The sequence below is a fragment of the Microchirus variegatus genome, assembly GCF_963457635.1.
Source record: "Microchirus variegatus genome assembly, chromosome: 3".
NCBI lineage: Eukaryota > Metazoa > Chordata > Actinopteri > Pleuronectiformes > Soleidae > Microchirus > Microchirus variegatus.
The window spans coordinates 17862289-17888570 of NC_139804.1; the positions used below are offsets into that span (position 1 = coordinate 17862289).

The window sequence follows — 26282 nt, forward strand, 5'->3', positions numbered from 1 at the left end:
CTAAATGAATGTCTTCTCAAAAAGCTTTTACAGGCCATAAAAAATGAAGAGAATGGAAATGGAAACTTGTATATCAGAGGGGCCCACTCACTGAGTACTTTCAGCCAGGTCAGGACATGAAGACATGTGTTTCCTTGTGGGGAATCCACAGAGAGAGAAAGAGCGCTGTTTATGAGTCGGAATGGGGACTCTGGCTCGTGTACAGCCGTTAGTAAAAGGAGTTGATATTTCAGACTGAGGCTGAGTCTTTGCAGAGGTTCATGTCTTATAAAACCTCAGGCATCACTTGTCATGCAGTGTACTTATTAACCACTCAACAAAAACGTAAACTGAAAAGAAAATGTCTCTTCATCCGATTAGACAAGCTAGCTCTGGCTTTTTTAATAGTATGAAGTCTTCTCATTACTGCAGTTGTTTAAAAAACAAATCTCTGTGCATATGGCTGCACTGTTTGACCCTTATTAGAATGTCTTACATAAACTCCACAAACATTTGACACAGTTAGGTATAGCTCCTGCTGCCAGTAAACTGAACATGTAGACAGTGTTCTCAGGTTCTAGTGTTTGTGCTCTTAGTGCTGACCTCACGTTCCCTGGGGTGTCGGTATGAGAATATCATTGCTTCACGTTGATACTAGGCCTCTATTTTAAGCGGTTCCAGCAACCAAGTATGAAAGGCCTTGTACTTTTGTTTAGCCTCATCTATATTAGGCAGCGGTCTGTCAACATTGCAGTGACAGCTCTCAGTATTGCAGGTATCTCATCTCATCAACTGGTTTCTCTGTGCAGAGACAAAATCCAGTGGATTACTGCTAATAGAAGCACCACATGTGATCTTGCTAAAATAGTTCAAGTCATTTATAGTTGTTCATTATTAGCATGTTTGAACTTTGTTGAAAATTGGCTGTATGTTTGGGGTCGTTGTCCTGTTGCAGAATAAATTTAATAAATGCCTCCCCGATGGTATTGCATGATGAATAAGTATCTGCTTTTATTTCTCAGCATTAAGGACACATTAATCCTGACAAATCCCAAACGTGTTTTGCAGAAATTCAGCCCCAAACTTTTAAGGAACCTCCACCATTCTTCTCTATTGCCTGCAGACAGTCATTATAATACTGCTCCTCAGCCCTTTGGCGAACAAACTGCCTTCTGCTACAGTCAAATATTTCAAAGTTTTACTTGTCGGTCCAGAGCACCTGCAGCCATTTTTGTGCATCTCAGTTCTTAAGTTTTAATGCATAGTTGAGTTGCTTGGCCTTGTCTGGAATTCTCTGGACAGTAGATGGGTGTACCTGGGTCCCACAGGTTTCCTGCCTGTTCTGAGCTGATGGCACTGCTGGACATCTTCTTGTTTTGGAGGGAAGTAAACATGATATGTCTGTCATCTGCCACACTTAGCTTCCTCGGCTGTGTTTACAGTCCTCAACATTGCCTGTTTCTTTGTGCTTCTTCTGGAAGAGCACATCTTGAAACCTCATTTGCTTTAAAACCTTTGCCTGGAAGACACCTTGCTTATGTTGTATAACTACCTTGTGTCATGTTGCTGTACTCAGTTTTGCTATTGTGTATGACCTGTGACATGAAAATGTTTTCCACAACCTGACCATTGTACTAGTGTCTGGCTGTTCCTGACCCAGATTTAAGCCTACTATACAACTGTTTCTATTTCAGTTAATGACCGTGTTTCAACTTACATGAAAAATGATCATTAGCACCTGTTTGGTATAATACATACACTGGATAATCCTACAAAATCCCTGGCTTTGAGCAAGTGTGCTTTTAAGAATTAATGCTGTTTGGTGGTCAGACCAAAATATAAAAATTATTAATATTGATTAGATATTTTTTTTCTTCTGTAAGCTCACTTCATTTTGTAAGCTGATGAGAATTACCAATTAGAATCCATTTGTGGAGGCTTTTTTTCACATGCCTAAAATGTTTGCACAGAGCCATACATCAGAATTTAATGTGGAATTGCAAGGGGACAGAGAAAGTGTGTTTCTGTCTGAGCGATGAAACCAGGACCCGACCCTGGGTCGTCAAATCTGGGCCTGTGTGTGTGTGTGTGACAGATCTGGCTGGAAATGCCGACTCTTCGCTCCTATAAATGGGTCCAAGGCGAGGCTCTGGTTTGGGAGATGTCTGATTTTTATGGACTGGAAAGTGGGACAGTTTAAGATGAATATAGTCTCTTTCTCGTAGACAGCAGTCTGGATGGAAAAACCAGCTGGGGCCAGATTGCTGTCAGTGTCTAGATGTAGCAGAGTGCAGCAACATCACAAGCATGCGAAGGGATCCTACTGATAAATGTGTCTGTAAACACAATGATTCCTTTGCTTGCCAAATTAAAAGGTGCAGAAGAAGAAGAAGTAATCATCTTGAGTCAAGGATCCATCAGTATAAATGACTTAATGAATGCATGAGAGTGTTGAGGTGATTTTATTCAAAGAATAATAACAACTGTACACCTGCTTTTGCTTTCATGTTCTTAACAACAGTGGCTGTAGTTGTGTGTTGGGTCAGTGGCAATGAGTATACAATATAATAATTGTAATGAAGTCATTCAGATTGTGTTGGCAGGCTGTTCAGTTGACAAACTATAATTGTCCTGAATTCCTTCTGCAAGTCTAGAGTACTCAACATAACTGTTGATAGATTCACATGTAGTACTCCACTCTCTTGGTCAAGGAACATGTGCTAATAATTATAATTAACAGATCCATCTTTTGTTTGTCTCGCTTAGTGTAAAAAGGTCACATGTGGAGAGCTGAAGCCAATTCCATCTCACATTGAGTGAGGGAAAAGGTACAGCCTAGACAGGTCACCATGCTATCGCATTAAGCCATTTTCAGACATGAACTCCAGACTCTGTCATGAGAAATGTGACAGACAGACTGTCTGGATTTTGGCGTTATGACAAAATATGAAAAATGCATGTGCCTAGGTTGTATGAAGGAAGCAGCCCGTTCACTCTGTGAATTACCTAGAGTTTGTCCCTTTGTGTTCTTCTGAGGACTCACACAGACATTATCTGAAGATTTGACTTGGAAGCTGGCAGGAGAAGTTCCAGAGAACATCTGGAGCCACTTTTGTGGCAATCACATTTTCATTCTGACTCAGGCTACGTGCACATTACCAGCCACATTGTTCAAATTCGTTTCATGACAGATTAGAATTGACAGTTCTACTACAAGTGTCTTCACCTTGACTTTCATGTGAATATGAATGACCTCTGAAATGGCATGCACCTTTTTGCAACAGAAAAATATCTTACTTGTGAGTCAACTAAGTATTGAAATGGGAGATAGGTCTGAAATGGAAATCACAGTGAATTTGTGGGTGACATTTAGCTCTAGAGTGCGACACTTATTGTTTGGTTGCAGTGCTGGTGCAGGTCGATGATGTTAACGTTTAGTGCAGTGTATGGGCAAAAAGCTGCATGGATTCTGATATGACCATTCTCACTCATGTTGTCTAAGCACATATCCAATATATGTCTGATCCGGGAACACATACTGAAGTGACACATGTAAATTTGAAAATTGGAATAGACCAATGGATTTTTGTCCACACGAGCCTAAATATTTTTGGATCAGAGTCACATTCAACGTGGCAATCTGAATGTGGCCATACACATCTTCTTCTTCTTTTCTTGAGCAGTTAGCCATGAGCGTTTGTTTAAAGGAATACTTCACTGATTAGCATGTGGCTTTGTATTGCTAGAATAGCATTATTACTTTCTAGAAAGTGTGCTTCCCTTCCACTTTTCCCCTGATTTCTAAAATTTTTTATTTTTGTGTAAACTTTACACAACTCACTCTCCGCGTCACTGTGGTAATGGAAGCGAGGCAGCGCTGCTGCAAGACTTCGAGCCGGAAGTGAGCGGAGCGTTCTGGGAGTTGGTGTCGTTTGTGTACATGATCGATAAATACATTTTTCTGCCTTTCTCGGCCAAGAAGGCACTTTCTTCAAATATTATTTCACATTTCTACTCCATAGATGACCCTTTTTTAATAGACATTCAACTTCCCAGCGGTGAAATATCTCTTTAAGGTTGAGTGCGATGTGCACTGAACCTGTCCCACCCTTTAGGCTCAAAGCTTCTTTTACTTTGGCCCAGCAAGCTGGGACGTCTGCAGTGAGGTCCTTGGGCTGTAGTTTTTCTCCAATCTCCAAGCTTCAGTGCATGTCTGAAAGCAGTAACAGAGAGACAAATAATTAGTCACAACCACACCTGTGGACACGAGTCTGCAGTTAATTTAAACCCAATTTGCATGTGTCTGTGGAAAGACGCCAGTTTACCCAGAGTAAACCCACACACAGGGAGAACATGCAAATTCTTCACAGCAAAGGCCCAGACCTAAATTGGAACCTATTTGTTCTTAGGGACTAGTGCTAACAACCTCACCTCAGGGAATATACTGATAGCTGTGTCGATAAAACATGTCCTTTAATCAATTGGTGCTAACAAAAATAAACATTGACTACAGACTTCATGTGGCACCTCTGCTCAGCCAGTGTTTAGCTGCACCTGTCATCCAGTGACACGCACCTTTATTTTTACACTTATACCGCCATATTAGCGCTTCTGTAAACAATTCAACTTGATGATTGAGGTGAGGATGAAGGGGAGTGTGAATGCTCTAAAGCATGTCAACAGTTGCCAGAGAGAAAGCTCTCACTCTTTCAGTCTGTTTTCTTTTGCGCTGTCTGTCTGTCTCTGCTCCTGCTACACTGTTAATTAATACCCAGGCATCTCCGTCTGACATCCAGCGGCCTGCTTCGGTTTCGCTGGCAGTGAACAACAAGTTGTTTGGCTTCAGGGTAAAGTAGTTTCTGACTTGCTGCTGCACTGTTTAGCCTGTGACCACAATGTGGTATTTGGAGAGAACTAAAAATGTGGTCAGAACTCCAACATTAAAAAACACAACATTACACTGGCTTTCCTCAGTAGTACATTTCATTCACCTTGAGTGCTCTTGCACACTATTTCGTCATTTGTTTTTTGGTTTCAAGAGCTTGCCTTTTAAATTTGCACATTTTCTTGAGTATGGGCAGGTGGCACCGAGTCATGCCATGTTAATCTAGTCATTATAGTCAATACTATTTGAATTGAAATGATGTAGATGAATTGTAAAGACTGTTTCAAAACACAGTTCTTACGAAGGTCAAAACAACAGTTGAAGCCATTAACTTTCAGATATTTTTAATAATAAAAGGGCTCATTATAAGGAAATGATAACACAGACATTTCTTACTTTTAAGGAAATAACAAATAAAGGAAAATAATATTTGAATGAAAATAACATTTTAAATACTATACAATCTCTGCCTAAATATATGCCCTACATCATTAACACTGGCCATTAAGCTATTGCATTCTCTACTCTAATTAAAGGTTGAGAACTTGAAGATCTTCAAGCATGCAGTGCCATTTTTCCATTCGCACAGTACAAAGAACAACCAAATATAGAAACATGCAGTCTGTGTAATTTGCTTCAAAATGCAATTTAGATTTGACAAGGACAAATTGTTCAGGAAATTTGGACCTGCTCTTCAATGTATATGCACTCACACGGTATACAATTGTGCCCTTCATCTACGTATTTGGTCATCAAGTCATTCTGAGATACATATCCTCTGAATTTGGAGCTTAGTGTAGTTGCTGAAGATTAATGAAGTTTTCACATGTTGGGTTTCACTTTTCTCATGTTGGGTAACAGTAGCCTGTTAGTCATCATTGAAAAAGCCTAACATTAACATTACAGCTCAGACAGCTTGCTCTATGCTGGTGTCAAGTGCTGAGCAGATCCATATGGACTGATGTTTACCTCTTTAAAGGGGGTCAATTGCTTGGTTGTCTGCTGTAGGTTGGCCACCACAGAGAGAAAATACTTGGTTCAGGCACTCTGGTCTGATATCATGAACATGAATATGTATTAGCAGGTGTTCACCTCCAAAGATGACTATTTAAGTGCAGTTTTTACTTTAGTAGTGGCTGTTCAAGAATTTATTCTTGTGGACATAGTGTTTTATTTGGTACATCAAGTGTCACAGATAATTTTTCTAACAGTCTGAACACAACAGCAGACCTCATGCCTTGTTACTGTGTGAAGTCCTACTGATTCTCAGTGACAGCAATATGGGGAATCCAGTACGTCTTCTGAATGATTGGACCCAAAACAGAGCTCTCTCTTCAGCTCAGGAGGATTTAACACATCTGGTTGTTTTCATAGCGAGGAGGTGATATAAGAGTCTTGTGTTGTGCTTTTCTCTACGCTTGTGCTGTGTCTTGACATATGGGTCCTGGGGCCAAGAACGAGGTGCAAACAGAGGACCCTGCGAGGAAGCTGCAATTGTCTTTTGTCAGCAGGAAATCATTGCAAGGCTGATACTTCTGGAGGTCAGACGGATGAGCTACACATGATGGACTATGGCATTTGTGGGAAGCAGAATAGTGTGAAAGATGCCTCTTGTTACGTAATGGTGCAGACTGTCTCCCAGCCTTTCACGGAGAGGGAGAGAGCATGAGGTCCTTGGACAAGCTGTTCCTGTGAGACTACTTCAAATGTGCTCCCTAAAGCAGGATCATTCAGCCTGAGTGGTTCATTCTATGTTGTTGCTGTAAAATGTTTTCATATCCATCAGATTCACAGGGAATACTTACTTATCTACACCAGCAGAGATTTTTGAACTATAAATGAACTTTCATCATTCCTAGATAGTTGTCTGCAGTTTCTTTTGTATTCCTATCGACCTCTGTAATCATAAAGTCCCCTTGAGATGACCCTAAAGGTCACTTCTTTTGAAATTTATAAAACAAACTTATTCCTTCAGCCTCTGAGCCGATTCTTCCTTCATGTTGAAAGATTTAAATCCCTTCATGGCAAGACATGCAAGATAATATGGGTCATGATTGTCTGCACACTTGTTAAAGTTACATGGACAAGTGCTTAAGTGCTTTTTAGGGATGTTTGCTTAGCAAGTGAACTTGATAAATACAGTGTCTTACATCAGTAGCATATACTGTAGTATATAGTCATGCAGTGACCCTGTGGCCTCTTCTAGGCTGTGTCTGTTGAAACACGTCCTCAGCCCTCACCTGAGCCCACAGACTCAGATTTGTCTCCGTAGTACTGGTTCATCTTCTGTCTCCAGAGATTTACTTGTGCAGTCATATTGCACAACGTCGGTTGAAAACAGGCTGTAAGCTTATTTTAGCTCAAACGTGACCTTGTTATGCTTGTGTGAGTTCACCATAAATGGCAACTAAAATAAACCCCAGCAGAGTCCAACACACTCTTAGTTTTAGGCCAGGTCAGCTGATTATCACGCATTTGAATTTTCTTGGATCACACATTGACTTTCTGCCAAGTATTCAAAGCATCTCCTCTTTATCTGGAATGTTGATTGTTGGAGCTGAGCCACAGAGTTGTGAAGCTAATCAGTTGATTCAGACTTGATTCAAACAGTTTGTGAGAGTTAGTGTGTATGCTTATCAATGCAGAAAGTACACAGCACCTGTTCCAGAACATTCTAATGGCATGAGATGCTAATAGAGGCCCACTGAATTAAGGTTGTACACGAAATAGAATAAAGTAACTGTAGATAGCTAGTCAAACTAATATATATCTTGCAAATAATTAGAATATCCTTTTAATGTGTTTATATTTGTTTTTATGCACATATTTTACTTGTGCACAACAAACACAATGAAACAAATTCTAAAAATGTAGAACTTTTTTTGACTTTGCACATTAATCATTATGTCCAGGAAGAGAGTGACTCAGACATGAGTCAACCTTGCGTTCCACATCAGATATACATGGACTGACAAACTGAGTAGTGTTTGTCCCATCGATACGTTAAAAACAAGCAGGAATGTCAAATTTCCATCGATTGTTTTCGATGTGGTTTCTTGTTTGACAGCCTTTGTTTTAAGTATGTTGTCTAGTTACAGTCTATTCTTCTGCAGTTACGTCATGGAAGGTAAAAATAAAACACAATAAATTGTTTTCTGGAAATTTTGTAAAAATTGGAATCAATATGGACACAAGTCTGACTCATTACCTCCTACTAGGGTTGTCTGAGGTGGCATGAGTCTGTCTGTTTGTCTGTTAACAAATCACTCAAAAACCTCTGAACGAATGTCCATGAAATTTGTGGAGGGATGGGGTAAGGCCTATGCGAAAACCTTTGAACTGGAGCAGATCTGAATAAGGAATGGATTTGTTGCTCGCTCTAGCATTGCGAGGGAGGTAGTTGGCCATGTTGGTCTGTGCAGCATAACTGAAAAAGTAAAGGGCAGAATTTTGGGATGATCTGGACATGGATTTGGAAAAACAGTGGTTTACCTTGTAATATAGGGGACTTAACAGTCTTTTTTATTAGAAATGGCTAAAATGTCAGTATTGTTTGGGGAAGAAAGTACCTCATATAGGTCACACTTTCCGTGCGGTTTGTTTGAAATCAGGATCTTTATCCATGTTGACACTATGAGAAAACGAGCGACCTTGGCAGAAATGTGTGCTCTTTGAGTGCTCTCTCTATTTCCTAAAATGTAACAGGGCTCAGAAGGAATAAAATAAATTAATATCTAGTGGTGATCAGTGCTTATTTTAGCACCAATAACTCTAAATGTCAAGCACCTGCCATGTTAAACATATCCAGAGGCTCAGTATTGGCACAAATAAGCCCCCAAGTGTTTTATACCCTTTTCTAAAATAGAAAAATATGCACAAATGCTGGAATTTCCATATAGTTAAAGTTTTGTGCTGCAAAAAGTGTCAATACAAATGTCAATTTAATTTTCAAAAATGTAGCTTTATTAATGTCATAAAATTTGCTCATTGATATCTAGCCAAGGTCAGTTTGCACAGTGATGTGAATGTAAGTAATTTCACCCTGTGACTTAAATAACTAGACAGACGCAATGTTTGTTCCGTCTCAAACTCACTCAGTGATCTTCCCCTGAGTTCATATTGGACTGGCACTGCCTACTCCCTACCATTGCTGCTTGTGTACCTTTGGAAACTCCAGTGCAACGCTTGAGGGGATTTTCCTCTCCAGATTATAGTATGTCACCTGCACTGTAAACGCCTCTTTCCTGGCAGGCCCGGCAGAGGAGCTCGAGTAATCACTAGCAGAGAGAATAACTGGCGAGGTCCCTGTATTCTTTCGTGAGAGCAGCATGTTTTTCACCCAAGCAGTCTCGGGTATAGTCATCAAATGCTATGTGTACGTCACTGCTAAATCAGCCTAATATACTATTATTCTTTTCCCTTTATGATCAGTACAGTATCTTCAAAAAGGCCAGTAATGAGGACACAAACATCTGCGAAACGTTTCACAAAGGACCAGACTGATAGACCAGATTGGTGACATTTTGTGTACCTACTGTATGTGATCCACTCATATGCATTAGAGTGACTCTAAAAGAGTTACTTTCCGATTTTCCCCACCTGTATGTCCTTGTATTGTTTGAGCAATAACCTTGCATAGGCATATGGCCTCAAATCAATATCACGATATATTGAGCAGCTCATGTTGATAACTTTAAACGAACGATAAGTTCGAAGTTGTTAAATGACGCCATCGCCTAATTTGCATAATTGAACATTTGCCTGATATAGGCATGTGAACCAAACACCACAAAAGTCTCCAATAACACCAGAAAGAGTCGGGAGATTTCTCACTAGTCACTTTTCACAAAAAAAAGTCGCAGCCAAAAACAACGTTTTTTTTTTTTTCTTGAATTATCGAATATATCGATAATGGCAAAATGACGTTGATTATCGTCGTGAATTTTTATATATCGCCCAGCCCTAACCTTGCATAACCTAAAGCAAAGGTCCATGGTTGCCATCTTGTTTGTTGACTCATCCTCAACCAAAATAAGTGCATGCCATCATCTTAACTGAAAAGTGCTGCACTACACATGCATGCGGTCTGCATCATACACACAGTTGCTTATGTATGTCTGCACACGCTATGTGTGTACCATCCTGGCCATGGTATGGAGAACAATATGAGGACAGGATGAGAAGAGGATGAGACTGAAGAGACCATAAAGATGATGATGGACTGGGTAGTTCTGGTGTTTTCAAATTCCAGGAGATGGCAGTAATGCAGCATTGCGGATGCAAGCTGCTATAGAAGAAGACACCAGCACGCAGCCCATATCCGACTTCTGCAGACCCGCAGTTACAGAAATTATGTATCTGGCTTCACTTTAAATGCTTTGTTTGTTTTAAGCCACAGGTGGAAAACGGAACTTTCGCATGTTAACAATAACGCACCAGACCGTATAGACTTACTTTGCATTTGTCAGCTCTAATTAGCCGAGTGTTTTTGCTTGCACTTGTTGCACTTGTATGTTGTTACGTATGTCACTTTTGGTATTAATGTGACATGATAAGAGCCAAGACATTAATGTCAATCTCTGTGGGCCAGATCATGCGAGTAAATTGTGACTCAAGGCTGTAACGCCGTGTCCGTGTGTTGACCAGCCACGGGGGAAATGAGATACCATGAAGCATCCCAGTACCGTACGGGCACATTCACACGTACACAGACAAACTGGGCTGACCTCAGACAGCAGGGCAGATGGCTGTAAAACAGCGTCACGACCTGAATGGAGGAACAGCAGTGATGTCCTCCCCACTCACATCTGTGGTGTTGGATCCGCTTCTTCTGGTGTGTGTGTGTCTGTGGAGATCTATTTAGTCCTCTGTAGGCCATTATGTGATGATGATGATGATGATGATGATGATGATGAAACGCACTCAACTGTCATTGTGTCCGCCTTTTCCTAATGTTGACAGTTGGTGATCTCATTCTGCTTTGTGCCTGTTTGTGCACCAGCCCTGTGGCTGTCTGGAGTCACCACTGTCTAGAAATTTAAACAAAGACGCTCCCCAGAACAACGACCACAATGCATAGTTTAATGTTTAAAATATTCTCCGATCTCATAATTCACCTTCAAATACTGTTAAGCTCGTTACTGTTAAGTTTCAAAGCCTATGATTGAAGTATTTCTTTGTAACATTAAATATTCATGGCCGAATAAATAAAAAAAAGTAAAGTTCGGGGGGAAAAATCTTTACAGTCCTCTCGATGGGTGTGGTTGTACAGGATTTGATTGACAGTTGCTAGGCAACATGCAGTAAGCAAACAAACACACAACTCTTCTCGTCACTTCCTGTTTGTGATTTTACTAAACAGAAATTGGTGCATGGCAACAACTAAGTTACATCACCTTTTTCCAAATTAGACTAATTTCACCTCCTGTTCCTTGCCAAACACCACCCACTGCATCATATTGAAAAATGCTAAAACGTGGGCAGGGCGGTGCAGTTGTGGAGGCGGGTCTGGATGTGTGTTGTTGGTGATGTCCTCAAAATGGTAAATACTTAAGTCACATAATTAGATCTCCTGAAGTGAACATTTGTGTGGTGGAGGTCCATGGTGGTCTTGAGCCATTGGCTCCAGACCTGGTAATTAAGCCACAGCTCAAGGAACTCCGGTGATGTGAGGGTGGAGGTAGCGTCTGAGTGGTAACATAATGGTTGTTAGAAAGCAAGTGTTGGCAGAAGTTACTGCATGTTACTTCTCCCAAAAAAACTTCATCACTGACCAGGTGATGTTACCTAGCCGATCACTGGAGTGATAATAAAAGATCTTACTTGGGAGCAGTAACTAATGTGTGGACACTGCCACTTTTTCATCATTTACCTGACTTTGGACTCTTTTTAGACAAAAGTCGAACAAGTTGGGAAGCTACATTATTACAATTGTGTGTGTGTGTGTGTGTGTGTGTGTGTGTGTGTGTGTGTGTGTGTGTGTGTGCATGTGCATTTGAACACTGTAGCAGTCTTTTAGCAAATAGCGTAAACCTCTATGAATAATGATTCTCTGTCATCTCCAGAGACCAGAGCATCCTAGCAAAGATGAACAATGCAAGAGAGATGTAGATTTAAGTTTTGACTGTTTAATTTGACTGCTTGAAATGACCACTGAGTCTGCTGATTTAATTTTTCTTTGTTTGGATGTGGGTATGTGTATTATTGTATATGAGTATGTCAACAATTTGTCGTTAAGCTCTCAACCTCAGACTTCATAAACCTCGTCTATGAAGTCTGTCATGTTGTACCAGAGTGCAGTTGGTTGTGATATGCAACTTCTCTACTCCCCTAAATCCTTCACACTTGTCTTGAAATGTTTTGATGGTAGAGCTCCATTTGAATCTATGAGACTGTACATTGAACTGAATATTAAGCCTTGCGTTGTAACACTCAACACACTTCAATTAGTTACCATATGTATATTATTTGTTAATTTTGTTTACTTATGTTGACCATTCTTCCATCCTAATCAAATTGTTGTATGCATTTCTCACACATCTATATATTGCAGTCTACATCCTTTTAACATTATTAGAATGACCAAATGTAACCTTTTTTTTTTAACCGTTTTTACACTGATGTTTTAAATGGAAAAACATATTTTTGGGAGGAGAAGCAAATCTATTCAAGTGAAATGCCCAATGAAACCCATACATCTGGCCTTGATGTTGTTTTCACATGTGCTAATTTAATTCAGTTGACAGTATGTTGGTAATGTATCTATAAGTAGTATATTGTTGTATGTAAACAGATGTAGTGTTAATCTTAGAAGTCTATGACTGTGGCAGTCCTGAGTGAGGCTTGGCTGTGAACATGGGACAATTAGCACTTCATCATATTCACTGACCTCTAATTTTATCCCAGCTTCTTAGTCTGAGTGCAGCTGCTTTTGGTGAACGCCTGGCACTGACTTCTACCACGACAGTTTCTTGTAAAAGTGACGAGCTAATGAACTATTATTTTTAGAGCTGTATCATTGACATTGGATACACAACATGTATGAAGGCTGCTAGAAGAAAAACTGACCCCACAAAGTTTGGAATAATCAAGTAATGTTTGTTGTACTTAATCATGCCTCTAGCACCCTCGTTTGGATAGCATTTAATTCTGGAAAGGGGAATGGATTATTTTTAATAATGTATGCCGATTAGTAATTTTAAACCTTTTAGGGCTGCAGGAGTCTGATTTTTCCCCTCTATTTCTGTATTATTTACAGTGCCAGGGATCTCGTGTTTTTCTGGCACATTCAAGTGCCGATCAAAACTGTCATGAGATTTTTTTTTTCTCTCCATGGAATATCATCTATTACTAACCACATTTCATAATTTGGTAGTGACAAAAATTACTGCTGATGCTGGTGCTCTTAACAGATGATGATGGCAAATAATATCTCGCCCAACTCACCCAGTACGATTCCTAACTGAATGGTGCTGCAGGGAGACCTTTCCTGCCAACGTAATTAGTTGAATCTCAGGGTTTCTTTAGATACGTCAGTAGATATGCAGGGTATCATTGAAGTCTAAAGACTAACAATTTTCATAAACAATGTCTTCAATTCATGCTCCAGTGAAAGGTTTCAGGTGTGTAACCACACACCTCCAGCTGATTATCAGTTACCTTGTTATCATCCTGATCCTTATGGTTATTAGTATCTATATCTGTGCTACGTTGCTTCTTGTTTTTCATACTAGATGGGTGTGAGAGAAATGTTGAAATGCTTGACAAAGAAGAGATTTCGCACATACCTTTACTGGGAGGAAAGTTCACCAGAAACAGAGGTGACTGAAACAATAAGAAGAGCAACAGGGAGAATGCTTTTGTCTGACATTTGAAGATTAACTACCAGTCTCATTACACAACAAACTATCACAGTGGCGGCAACACAAGAACATTCTCCATGTGTGTGACATGAGAGGAAAGTGTTGAGTGGGAAATTAACACATTTTAAAGTGTCAGAGTATAAAGCAGGATTCACTGAAGCTTGGTTATTTCTTCGATTTATTTTGCCCGTCGTACGCGCTTTTGTTCCCCATGAAAATACCTGAATTCTATAACACGATTGAAACATTAAAAACCTTTTTTTTTTTTTTTGGCAGTGGTATTGGAAATAGACTGGCCATGTGGGCTGGGAAAGGTAGGAGGTATGACATGATACAACAGGGTTCCTGGTCTAGGAGTTTGTTTGTGTTTCTTGACATCAGCCCGATTTTTGCAGATGACGGACTAATTAGTGTTTACTACCCAGCAGGATGCAACTGAGTGAATCAAGTAGAATCTGCACACTGTTTAGTCAACTTATGACTTCACCTCCACAAAATCTCTTTTCAACAAACACAAACTGAGATGTTGAATGAGTATTTGCTTCTCATTAGCTGTTTGTGCATATAGCACAGAAATGATGTTTCCTCTCTTCATTCTTGCATAAATGGGTGCAACAAGATGATGTGATTACGACTATGTCATGTGTGTCATTATGTGTCATAGCTCACATGGCACATGCATCCAAGCAAAGTTACTACTGCAAAAACTGTCTTGTAATCATTAAATATACAGGTTCACACGTATAGCTTTCAAATGCAACAGGACTCCAGTTATTTATGTATTGTATACTTTGCTATTCATTTAGACATGGTTGATCCCCAGTCTAATCATCATAATTATGTTTTTACAAAATTGATTTCCCTTGTTAAATAATAATCAGTGTGAAACTCTCCTCTTTATGCAACACTGATATTGCATTTGTGGAGTCTTTCCTGGAAAGACTGTAAAAACTAAAAGACGTACCTTATTTAGAGGATTTCCCGAAAAGCCAAACATTACACAGTAGATAAGTACTACATAGACACCAATTACTTTTAATTATGTCTTCACCAGAGCTCTTCATTGCGCCCTCTAATTTTCTGTTTTCACTAAAGATCCAGATTGAACGACAACATTAGTGAAGTAACAAAACTGAATATATAGCAAATCAGTCATCATTGAAGTTGTTGTGTCATTTAAATAACAGTACCAAAACTAAATACCTGTAATGCAGGGGGCGCTAACACTGCAGAAATATAAATAGTTACAGTTGTGACCAATATGTCAAACATAAAGGTTTTAAACATGAACAGATAAACAGGCGCTAACAAACACATACACAATCTGGGGGCCGCTGTGGCTCAGTAAATGGACCGCATTACCTACTAAACCAAAAGCCATTGATTTGATTCCAAGCTACTCATTCTGTATGTCCTTGTAGTGTCCTTGGGCAAGACACTGAACCCAGCAGTGCCCCTTATAATTGTGCCAACAGCGTTTAAATGACAGATTAAAAAGACTAAAAAACACTTTATACAGCTATGTGACAAAACAGAGTAATTATCCAAAAAATAACAGTACAAACTTTTCAATAAAGTGGCTTTAATTTGCAAGCATTGTGATCAATTTCTGCTGGGCTGCTGTGAGGTCGAGACCCTGGTGTGTTCAACGTGCTCGGAGATTCACCTCCCGCAGGCGGTTCCTGACTGTCTGCGCTGAAGGGTTAGGGTTAGGCGGAACCAATCACAGAGGTGCTGGAGCCGCATGTACCGGTCCTGAGCAGGCGTGGTAACACGTGGCCGGGCACAGTGGAATGATGCACATTCAGTTGTGTTGCCACAACTGTAACGCTCAACCCAGCACTCAGCATGCCAATGGCACGCTCCCTCATGATTTGTGACATCTGTGGCATATTGACAAGTGACAAAAGTCCACATTTTGGTGTGCCCTTTTATTGACCAGACCATAAGGAGCGTCTATGTACTGGTCACGCATATTGACCACCACTCTGCCATGCTCCATGACTCTTATGAGTTGAAATACTCAATCTGAGATTGTAGTCAATAGGAGTGGCCAAGTGACACTGGACTACTGGGACTACAAGGCTTTAAATATACCAGTAGTCCCACATAGATTTTATTATGCTATCAAAAATGACAAATACTATTGAAGACTGTTCAAGAGCTGTGGCATTTGTTTGTTTAAAAAATTAAGCATATGGAATAAATCTTCAGCGCTCTTATGGACCATGCTGCAAATTGATTAATATTAATCACGCCTGTTTATCCTCTATAGTTGTACAAATTGCAAAATCAAAAACACATAAGTATGAAGGATTTGGCGTGTCTTCCACCAGTATAAAACACCAAGGAATGGAAATAACTGTGGCAACCAAACAATAGTGGCTGGCATAATTTGTCCATCCAAATCCTCTCTGAGTGCAGCACAGTGGTAAATCTCCAGTGTAGGCTAATGAAATAACTTTATTAGGGCCCACATGAAGTGAGCAAACATTTAGCAGAACATTAAGCCCAGAGGAAGGTCCCTGGTCCTTTTTAACATGTCTCTGAAGTTCTGAACACTGTTGCGAAACAGCATCTGCACAGTATTAAACATTTTAGTGTGTCTAAAAGTCCTGGAAAACTAACAGCATCTAAAATGATCTTTAAATGGTCTCTTACGTCATTATTTTGCATCTAATTAGTTACTGTGTCGTCATTCAGACAACTGCCAACTTGTAAATGTCACATATAGTATCTTCATAAGCTTGACCTTTACAATGTTTGAATGCTTTAGCTACACTTATGTTGTTTTTAGCTTTTACTTTGGGTTTTAAATAACCTCCTCTAGTCTGGATTGTTTCCACTCGTCACATGGTAAATTTAGGTTGAGGAAAAGGTCAGGTCAGAGCCCAAGGGTCAAACTCTCCCAACTGCACACAGTCTATTGAGTTTATTATCACAAGACCTTAAGTCCAGCAGTTATGTGAAATACTTTAGGAAAAGGGCTCAGCTTGAGATCATTTCCAGACTGAGCTATCCACTGGACTCCTCTGCTGAACCCGAGTTTCAAATCTGTGTGGGAATGCAGTGAGGCGTGGGCTCCGTTTAAAAGGATTGCTCGGTCAGTACTACATGGGTCAGGCAGGATAAAGAGGTCATAACTCTGAACTTGCTGTGTATCTTGTGGGACTATGAAGTTGAGGGGTTAACCAACTGTTGCCAAGGTCATTCTTTCTTCACATGAGATACACTTTGATGCAGAGAGCATTCAAATCCACCCAGATCTGCTTACATATTTTGCAGGGGATTGGTGCAATAGCTCAACAAGACCTATTTTTCTTCATTGCAAATTTATATTTTCAGATCAAAAATAAAGGGCAACTCTGTATACAATTTAAAAAGAAACACAAAAAAAATGTTGGTGTATTTGCAATTCTTTTTTACGCACATTATAAACTCACCAAGTTTAAAATGAACTCCGTCTAGTCCTCTATTGTCAGTTTTGTTTATCATCACCCTCCTTCCAACAGTCAACACTTCTAGATCAATTCATACATGTTCCAAAGTACTTCACATCACCAAATCACATCAGAGGGCTTAGGGCTGAACATAGGCTGCTCAGAGTCCTAATATTCAGGCATGGGATATATCCCAGGCATCTAACTACTGTTGTGTGTTTTTAAACTTCAGGTGGCTTGATGTAGGTGTAGCCAACCTGATGTCCAAAAGGTACTGGGTGTTGTACCTGCAGGTCATCCAGGAGGCTGTGTGGCCAGGTGGAACTCTGCCTACATCACCTCGACTTGAACGCAGCCAGCAGCAGAAGGACATCACCCGGCAACAAGCTTTATACTGTCTGATGAGACTCCTACCAGGTACACACACACACACACACACACACACATACATACACACACACTCTTGTACTTGTGGCATACTGAGGACGGGGTAAAAGTGCTGACAAAGTGAGGACCAGCATATCCACTTTATAAATCAACACAATTATAAATATCTACTATCTATAAAGAACTACTGGGTGCAGTACCATAAAATGTCTGCAGGTGGAGCCCCAGAGCAAGTGTGTGTAACACCAGGGCTGGAAAGCTGATTTTTGTACCAAATTGAGGACCACTGTTAAAATGTCCTCATTTCGTAAAAATGACCTCACTTTGTTGGTTAAAAACCCTCGCTGGTCCTCAGTATGCCGCAAGTTCAAGAACACAGACATACACACAATTATATTGTGAAGCATCTGATTTCTCTAAAAAGGGATAGTTCATATTATTGCAAACTCTGAGGCATGCACCCCCCCCCCCCTTGCATCTATAACCCATATGAGACACACAGTGAAAACTTGGCTGTCAGCGGGGACATTAGGTACAACTAATTTTAGACACTTAACTATAGCCTCACATCATAGCGTGGGAAGTTCATACAAAGTCTATGAAGATCTGAGCTTTTAGCTTGTAGGGACAGCTCTACTGATGCCTGGAGAACATGCAAACTCAGCATTAATTTTGTAAAATAAAATACAAGTACAAGGTTCTGTTGTACAGTGTATTTTAAGATGCACAGACACAACAGACAGTTTTGCAGTGTTACTATAATTCTCCATGTGCTTTTGTTGTTACAGATGTGGTTTCAGATATGTTGGGCTCAGACAAGTACAAAATCTGCTGGCAGACTGCACTGGACTCTCTCCAGAACCCCTACATTAATAGGTAAACATACTAGATCGTTTGTACTATGCAGTACATGTACATGAAATGGCCTCCTTGGAAATACAATCTTTCTTAACCTTCACGTACTTCACAGGTCATGTCCTCTCTCGTGTCAAAACGAGAGCCTCTTGAATGTCCCTGCATGCTTTGTATACAGCCATATTGTTTGCTAATTGAGATACTGGTGTGTTAACAAGCACATGTATCTCATCAAGTTGTCAGGCAGTGTGTGAGAGCTCCGTTGCACACAGACGGAAACAGACTCGTGTGGCATCATACAGTGCAGACTCGTTCCTCTACTAAACAACAGTCTGTTGACTTAAGTGTTGTTTAGTCTTAAACTGTTGTTTAAACAGCGGCCGAAGAGGTCCAAAATGGTTTACAGATGTTTCCTCCCATCCTGATTTTTACCATGGGTGAGAAAACTTTGCTTTTCCCACATTTACTTTCATTAAAACTTGATTTGATGGTTACCGAGTTTGTTCAGACACACTTCTACACAAAGTCAAACAGTATTAATAGTGATGTGATGTTCAATCACATTTTGTCAAGCTCTATCGAGTGGGAACGCTCAATACATGTATGTGCCATCTCTAAAATATGTACAGTTTGCTATACTACTTGTTGAAATTCATCTGCAGGTTGTCCTGAGAGAATTGCTCCATCTCTTAAACTCTCCGCCAATATTGACAAATGTTATTGTGTTATTGTCCAAATCTCTTTTCGACACTTTGAATTTTTAGGTTTCTTTGCAGAGTAGGCAGTTGTCACTGGTGCTGGATTAGCGACTTGTTCACTGAAAGGACCTGCATGCAGATTTCTGTAGAAGAACATCCAATAGTGCTCTGTTTGTAAATGTATTAATTTGACTTTCACATAGCTCGGTGTCATTTTAAATAATCAATGTAAAAATATACTGGTCCTGTTCTCTCAGACACCTGGTCTACTCGTTATTTGATGTCCTGTTGGAGTTCCTGATTCCTGAACTACCTGAGGAAGACTTCCAGCGGAGGCTGCTGCAAACCCTCTCTAAGAATCCAGAAAAAATGTTGGCATGACGAGACAACCCTCAAGATCACCCTGCAAAACCAGCTTTAATTTTCTTCATCATCCGTACACAAGTGATGAGATGCTGAACAGCGGCGTGACAGAGTCGCTGCTCGGATTCTGTCATCAGTCTGTGAGAAAAGTTTCTGGTAGGACTGAATATTTTCTGTTGAGGTGATTCTGGTAATGATATTGACATAAGTCCTTTGAATATGGTGTCCTATATGAACACACTCGTGTGTGGGATGTACTGTATAGAGCCAAACATAGTAGGGCATCATCCACTGTCTCCATGCAGCCTCTTCTGGCAAAGCGTTGACTTAACTCATCTCAGATGGTTTTACACTCTGCCTGAACCTTCACCCCTACGGGCTCTGTGTAAAAGACCTCACAAATGTTGGCCCAATCTGGAGAACACAGATATTTAACGTCACAGTTTCTAAACCCAGTATGCACTTTTCCTCTGGTTGTTGTTTTTAAATATGAGCCTTCCTGAGGGGTACATAGGTCTCTGGTAGGGATTTGTCAAACCGGTGTAGGAAATGTAGGAAAATGTACATATGTGTGTTGTGGTGAAGATTTTGTTGGTTGTAACATATTTTACTGGCGTTCCAGGTAGGTTCCTTTAATAGGCTCCACAGTGTGGTTAATATCTAAATAACAGGAGAACTAGGCCTCACAAAACCAGGTACAGCATGGAATATCTGGTTTTGGCCAAGATCCATTCAATAACTTTTTTGTAGGCCACTGTAAAACAGTGAACTGGCAAACACTGTTTAACAACAAACCTGAAAATGTTATATCAGTATATAGAAGCAGATTCTCTCTTTCTCCCTCTTCACCATCCATGCTGAAACATTCTCATTCGTCTGGAGTTTAGTTATGGGTGTCATACACAGTACCTCGTTTACAGCCAACGTTAAAATGTGTTTTTGGTGATGGGATTGCGATCAGATGTGTGTTGGAGCGAATGTCAGTGTAACTGCAGTCCAGACACATTGAGGATTGATTGTGATCCAGTCGACCAAACCCGGTGTTCAGAGATGCCTTGCGGTGACATTTAACACTAATGGAAATGCAAATATGTTGTTAATCATCCACATTTGCAGAAATCACACACACACACACACACACACACACACACACACACACACACACACACACACACACACACACACACACACACACACACACACACACACACACACACACACACACACACACACACAAACCAGTGAGATGGCAGCCATTAGCAAAAATTCCTCACAATATTAAACACACCTGTGGAAAGTGTAAGGAAGATGAGATAAATAAAACAAAAACACACTTTTTTTCCACAGTGTCTGTGTGTCGTCATGTCATTACTGATTTCATTGGATCTGAGAGTTTACTCAGTTTTCTTGTTGTTTACAAATGTGTCTTTTGTACACATAGGCCAAATTGTGGAATTAAAAACTAAAAATCATTTGCTCCAAATTTCAATCTACCTGCAGAACTGTAGCCGCTGACTCACTGTGTGTTGGAGTGTGTTTGGTTTACTCTCCTTCTTGGTGGAAACAGTCTGGAAGTGTATGCTTTGTTTGGTCTGGTGGTCTCAGCTCGTATTTGTGTCCATGTCGAGGCCAACGTCACCTGAGTGATTGGCACTGTTGCTGTTTTTCCTGTCACGTTTCTCCTCCGCATCCTTATGTTTGCCAAAGTTTTTTATTATTTTTAAAAATATTTTCTCTATATTACTTGACATTCCAAGAATCTGTTCTAAGCAATTAACACGGAAAGATGTTTCCTGTTGAGCTGAATCAAATCCACATTGATGCCTCTAATATAGTAGTTTGATTCTAATTCTTAATGTTTGATAAGGCTGTCCATCCTCCCATGTTGACTGCAGGAATAAAGTATGAAACTATTGAGTAGTGGTGTGTATGGTACACGTTTCAGACAAATAATCATCTTTCAGTCACTTTAGAAACCATCTGAAGAAAGATATCATCGCATCATCATACTCTGTACCACCACTTTAAACATATTCATTGAAGGATTGTGTATTTGTTTTTGTAATTTTCCCTTAGTACATTATTGCCTTATTTTATAACAGTCAACACTAGTGTTCCACTGGGCTCAGCCTTTAGCCCACGAGCAGAAAGAACAGCCTCTTTCAGGATGTTTGGCTCCTAATTTGATCATGATTTGTGAGATACTGGAACAGTTTCTCCGCAATTTACCTTCAGAGACTGAGACACAAACACTCTAGGTCAGTGATAACTGTCTGCGTATATAGCGATGTTTGACACAGATTTGAAGGATTTCATTGACAGTATGTTGTCCTGTGGGTTGTCTGTTACTGTTGCACCTTTAAGATGTCCTGTGAAATGTTAAATTGTTATGTCTTAATAGGTCCATCATTCCAGTGTTTTGCACTTAAACTATTGTTGTGGTCTCACCCTCGTCTTAAATTCCATCTTTTCCTTTCCATTGTGATCGAGTCTATTTATTAGCCTATTTATTTATGCGTTTGAAATATGAATTATTGCCTTACTGTGAATTCAGACTATGAAAGAAGGAGTGAGGTGAGCACAGAAAAGAGCAGGTTTTGGAAAGTGCTTTTTTCTACGGTGCTGGAAAGTGCTTTTTTGGTTAAGCCTTTAGAGTGTGACTTCATGCAGTGATGCAGCTGCAGAGGAAACACTGACCCTGATGACGAGCCAGTCGTAGCTCACTGCAGTCAATATGTTCGTTCTGCTTTTCTCTTCATTGTGACCACTCTTGCTCAGTGTTGACGCCATTACAGTTGTTGTGGACGATTGTACATTAACCTTCTCATTCTGATGAAGGGTTTCCAAACACCAAATGACACAGCTGCATATTTCTGCCACTAAAATGGAAACTCACTTCTGTCAGAGGGACATTTCCATCTTTTAACATCACGTCCCTTCTTTTAATATATAGTATATATTTGTCTTGATCCCTTGTCACATGAGTCTTATTATCGTTATATCCAGGGCTGCAACTAACCATTATTGTCATTATCAGTTAATCTAGTTGTTTGGTCCCAAAAAATATCTAACAAATGATGAATAATGTGTCTCATCGTTTCCTAAACCTCAAAATGACGAAATCCTTGAATGTATTGTTTTGTAAACGATGGTCAGTCAAATCTGATGTCATAATGGGGTGTATTTCTATATCTTAAGGAAATTGTTGTGACAAAATTATTCAATATATTGTAATAATCCGAATTATGTAATTTTTCCATAACAAAAAGAAAAAAAGTATTTGTCATGTACCTGCTTCAATCATGATAGATGTTACATTTCTAATCACATTTATTCTTAGACCTGAACATATTTGCATCAAATGCTAAGTAGAACAGCAGATTTAAATTATCTTCAGCTTCACGTGAGTTTATGTTGCTTTATCTTACTGTACTGTTTGACATTGTAATTTGGTTTCTCTGTCTCTGCACTGGTTTGCACAGTTTGCTGGCGACTTTTGAACATGTGGTTGTGTTGTGCACGTTTCCACTGTGAGTCTCTTCTTCTCTCACTGATTGTATCTTTTAAATGTTTGCTGGTTATGTTCCTGAACATAATTACAAACACAATAAAGAGTTACCAAACATGATTTTAATAAATCCTCAGCTGGTGTTCACTCATTATTTTCTTGGCCTCGGGATGCTTTGTACATTTTACAACAGGCTGGGTTTATTTTATTTTTTTTACGAGATGTACCTTTAAATGTATTCTAACGGTATGCAGGCACGGCCTGTTGGAGGTCATTTGTGTGTTTTCTTTTTGTAAACTTTACCATTGCTGTGCTCGGTCAGCTATCCACTCATCTGCTGTAGCCTGCAGACTCATGATTCACATCCAACAACAACAAGTAGTGTGTGGTTTAAACATTTAAATAGCCTTTAATAAAGATCAGACCCATTTCTTGGAAAAAGTTTTATGTTCAGCTTTGCGTTTCTAACAACAAAGCAGGGATGAGATGAGGTGGTGGTGGGGAGATGGTGTGTGTGTGTGTGTGGGGGGGGGGGGGAGGTTGTTAGAGGGCAGCTCTGTGTTTCCAGGAAAACCTCAGAAATGGGATTTCAAGTAAAGAGTTCATGCAGCAACCATCGAATACAGAGAGAAGACGGTTGTATGTTTTGATTAAAATGTACATTAAATTCAATTTAATTCGGTGAAATGTGATATCTGACTTCTGAAGAACAGTTCCCATATTATGCAAAATCTACTTTTTAATCACATAAATCCTAATATTTGGGACTCGGGAGGTCCTATCAGTCGGCAAAGTGTGAAAAAAGATGACTCACTCATGTTTTTATGGTCCTCCTCAGTCCAAGTACAGGAGATAAAATGCGGTGTTGACTTCCACGCGAACAATGACCTAAATTCCTGGAATTGTTGTCTCACGGAACTCCGCTTTGCCCGTAAAACGCACGACACTGCTGGCGAGGGCAACGGCATCTGAAAACCAGAAGTCCACAAAAAGTTCTATTCTTGGCTCCACAGTGCAGCACAGAGTCCTACACAAACTTCCAGCCTCAGAGGATTTATCTGTCCAGTGGATACATGTTATATATGACGGCAATGTGCCTGCTAGAGCCTGAAAATGATCACTTTTCCAAATGCTAACTGCTGTTAGCTCCCAGTAGCCTCTGTGGCTAATGTCATTTTCTGTCCCTTAAGTGTCCCTTTAAAAAAAAAAAAAAAAAGATACTACTAATCCAAGCGTTCTGAACAGGGCTGTTTTGGCAGGGTGATTGAACTTCTGTGGTGCTTCATCCTTATGGTATTTTGAACAAAGCATGTCACAGACATGTTCATTAGGTGTGTTTGTGTAGCATATTAGTGTTAACACTCTGGTATCAAACCACAGGTCGAGAAGCAACATTTCCAACTTGGTTGCAGTTTTACCAACATACTGTACAGGAACACAGAGCTGGTTTAGCTACAGTCCTGCTCTCTCTCCATCAGCGGCACCTGCAGCCTCACAGCAGGAGTCTGCTCTTCTTTCCCCATTTTAGGTATTGTAAATAAAGACATCTCAGTCAGCTGGCAAAGCAATGTCAGCTGTGTCAGAGCAGGTGCATTTACAAATGTTTCAAATCCTGCTGTCAGAGATCTGAGAAGCCACAGTATAGTTGTGACATGAGAAATGTTATTTGCAAGAAATTGTAAGTGGCCCGTAGCATCACGTCTCAATTAAAAGTGAGTAATAATGCACAGAATTTGCATTAGGGTTGTAATTTAGGTGAAACAGCAGTCATGTTTTCATACCCCAATTCTGTAGAAACTGAAATTATTTAACATGCAAGTAGACAGGATTTGCCACTGTATTTTTAAGGATGCCCTTTTTTTACTTAAGCACCTTCCCCCTGCAATGTCTCTGCACGTCTCTGGCCCATTAAAGCTGTGGTGCATAGCGCTAATAACTAATGTTGCTGAAGCTGGAGCACATTTTAAAAAAGGAGTGTGACCAAAACATTTGTTTAATATTACTTTGCCCGAAAAAATTAATAAATAAATAAGTCATGAAGCGGAAATGTGAAGCCTGTCTCAATGCAGCCTACGTGACCACAGGCTGAAGTCGTCTTCAAAAGCCAGAATACTACGTTTACAATAATATAAACCAGAGAAAACCAGCATTTGGTCACATCGAAGAACCTGCAGCCAGAGAATTAAGTCGACTTTGGAAAAAAGAAAAACTTGTTGAGGATAAATCCTCTGTGGATTAACTAAATTATTGTCTCAGCTGCAGCCACATGTTCAAACTTTTGTGACAGTGTACTTTTTAGAACAGTTTTTTTCCCCCTCTTCTTTTTGGCCTTGGAGGATTTTCTCAATAATTTTCACGAGGGAACATTTAATCTTGGATTGCTCTTAAAATCACCACGTGTGAACATGCATGGCTTTATTTTAACGCACCGTTGCACTTCAGTATTGCATCTCCTCACATGTGTTGTGAGGACAGTGCCAACTATGCAAGTTATTGTCCTGGAAAACGCTCTCAGATTTGCTCCATGTGCTAAATGAAGTTCGTGTGACGTGACTGACAGTTTTAGTGACGGCACTACATGGACACTGACGTGAGATAGTTTTGTCGGATATAATCTAAAACAAATTATTTTGTGTGTGTGAAAATTTTTTTTTTTAAAGTCTGTTTAAAGCAAAATGCAGAGATTTTCCTACATAATGTGACTTACTGGAGCCATAGTGAGCATTACACCTCCTCAACTACTGTAACTATAAAAAAGTAGTTTACTATTCACTTGTAACAATCTTCACCTGCTCCTACATTACTGCCTTAGGTTTGTTGTCTAAATGACATGACTTAAATCAATGTGTCCTCTCAGTATAACAAGGCTTGTTTTGTTATTGTGGAGTGACTGAAGTGTCAGGCTCATAGTCATACGGCGTGGCCCCTCTTTACGGGGAGGCCTGAACTGGATAATCGATGTGGCCATGGTGGTCTCAGTAAGAGAAAACGGACATCTTATCCTGCTACTGCCTACAACTAATAACTGGACAGGTCTCTGAGTGCAAAAACAACCGTGATGTAAAGGAGCCAAGGCACACAGATTCATCTCCCATCATGTGGGCTAACCACATTCGTAAGAAATTGTGTGTGACCTCGTTGTGGCTGCGTGTGACAGTGTGTGAGAAGAATGGCACCGTGGCATTGAGACGAGGCCAACATCTCCACGGCAGCTGACCGTGCGTCACGCGCCTCGTGAGGGAAAACAATTTGGCTGCGACCTCATTAATGAATGACAGAGCGTGGGTCACACTGTGAGCTCTGTGT

General features: G+C 40.1%; 1 protein-coding gene across 1 annotated transcript in view; it reads left to right on the forward strand.

Annotated features, from left to right (window-relative positions):
- Positions 1–19486, forward strand: part of snx19b (sorting nexin 19b) — a gene marked incomplete at both ends in the record, with an annotated part of 31711 nt that extends 12225 nt beyond the window's left edge. The window contains 3 exons of the mRNA XM_083885978.1: positions 17398–17582; positions 18341–18428; positions 19363–19486. Coding sequence (XP_083742104.1) covers positions 17398–17582; positions 18341–18428; positions 19363–19486 — 397 coding nt within the window. The remainder of the gene's footprint in view (positions 1–17397; positions 17583–18340; positions 18429–19362) is intronic.
- Between the last annotated feature and the right edge of the window lie 6796 nt (positions 19487–26282).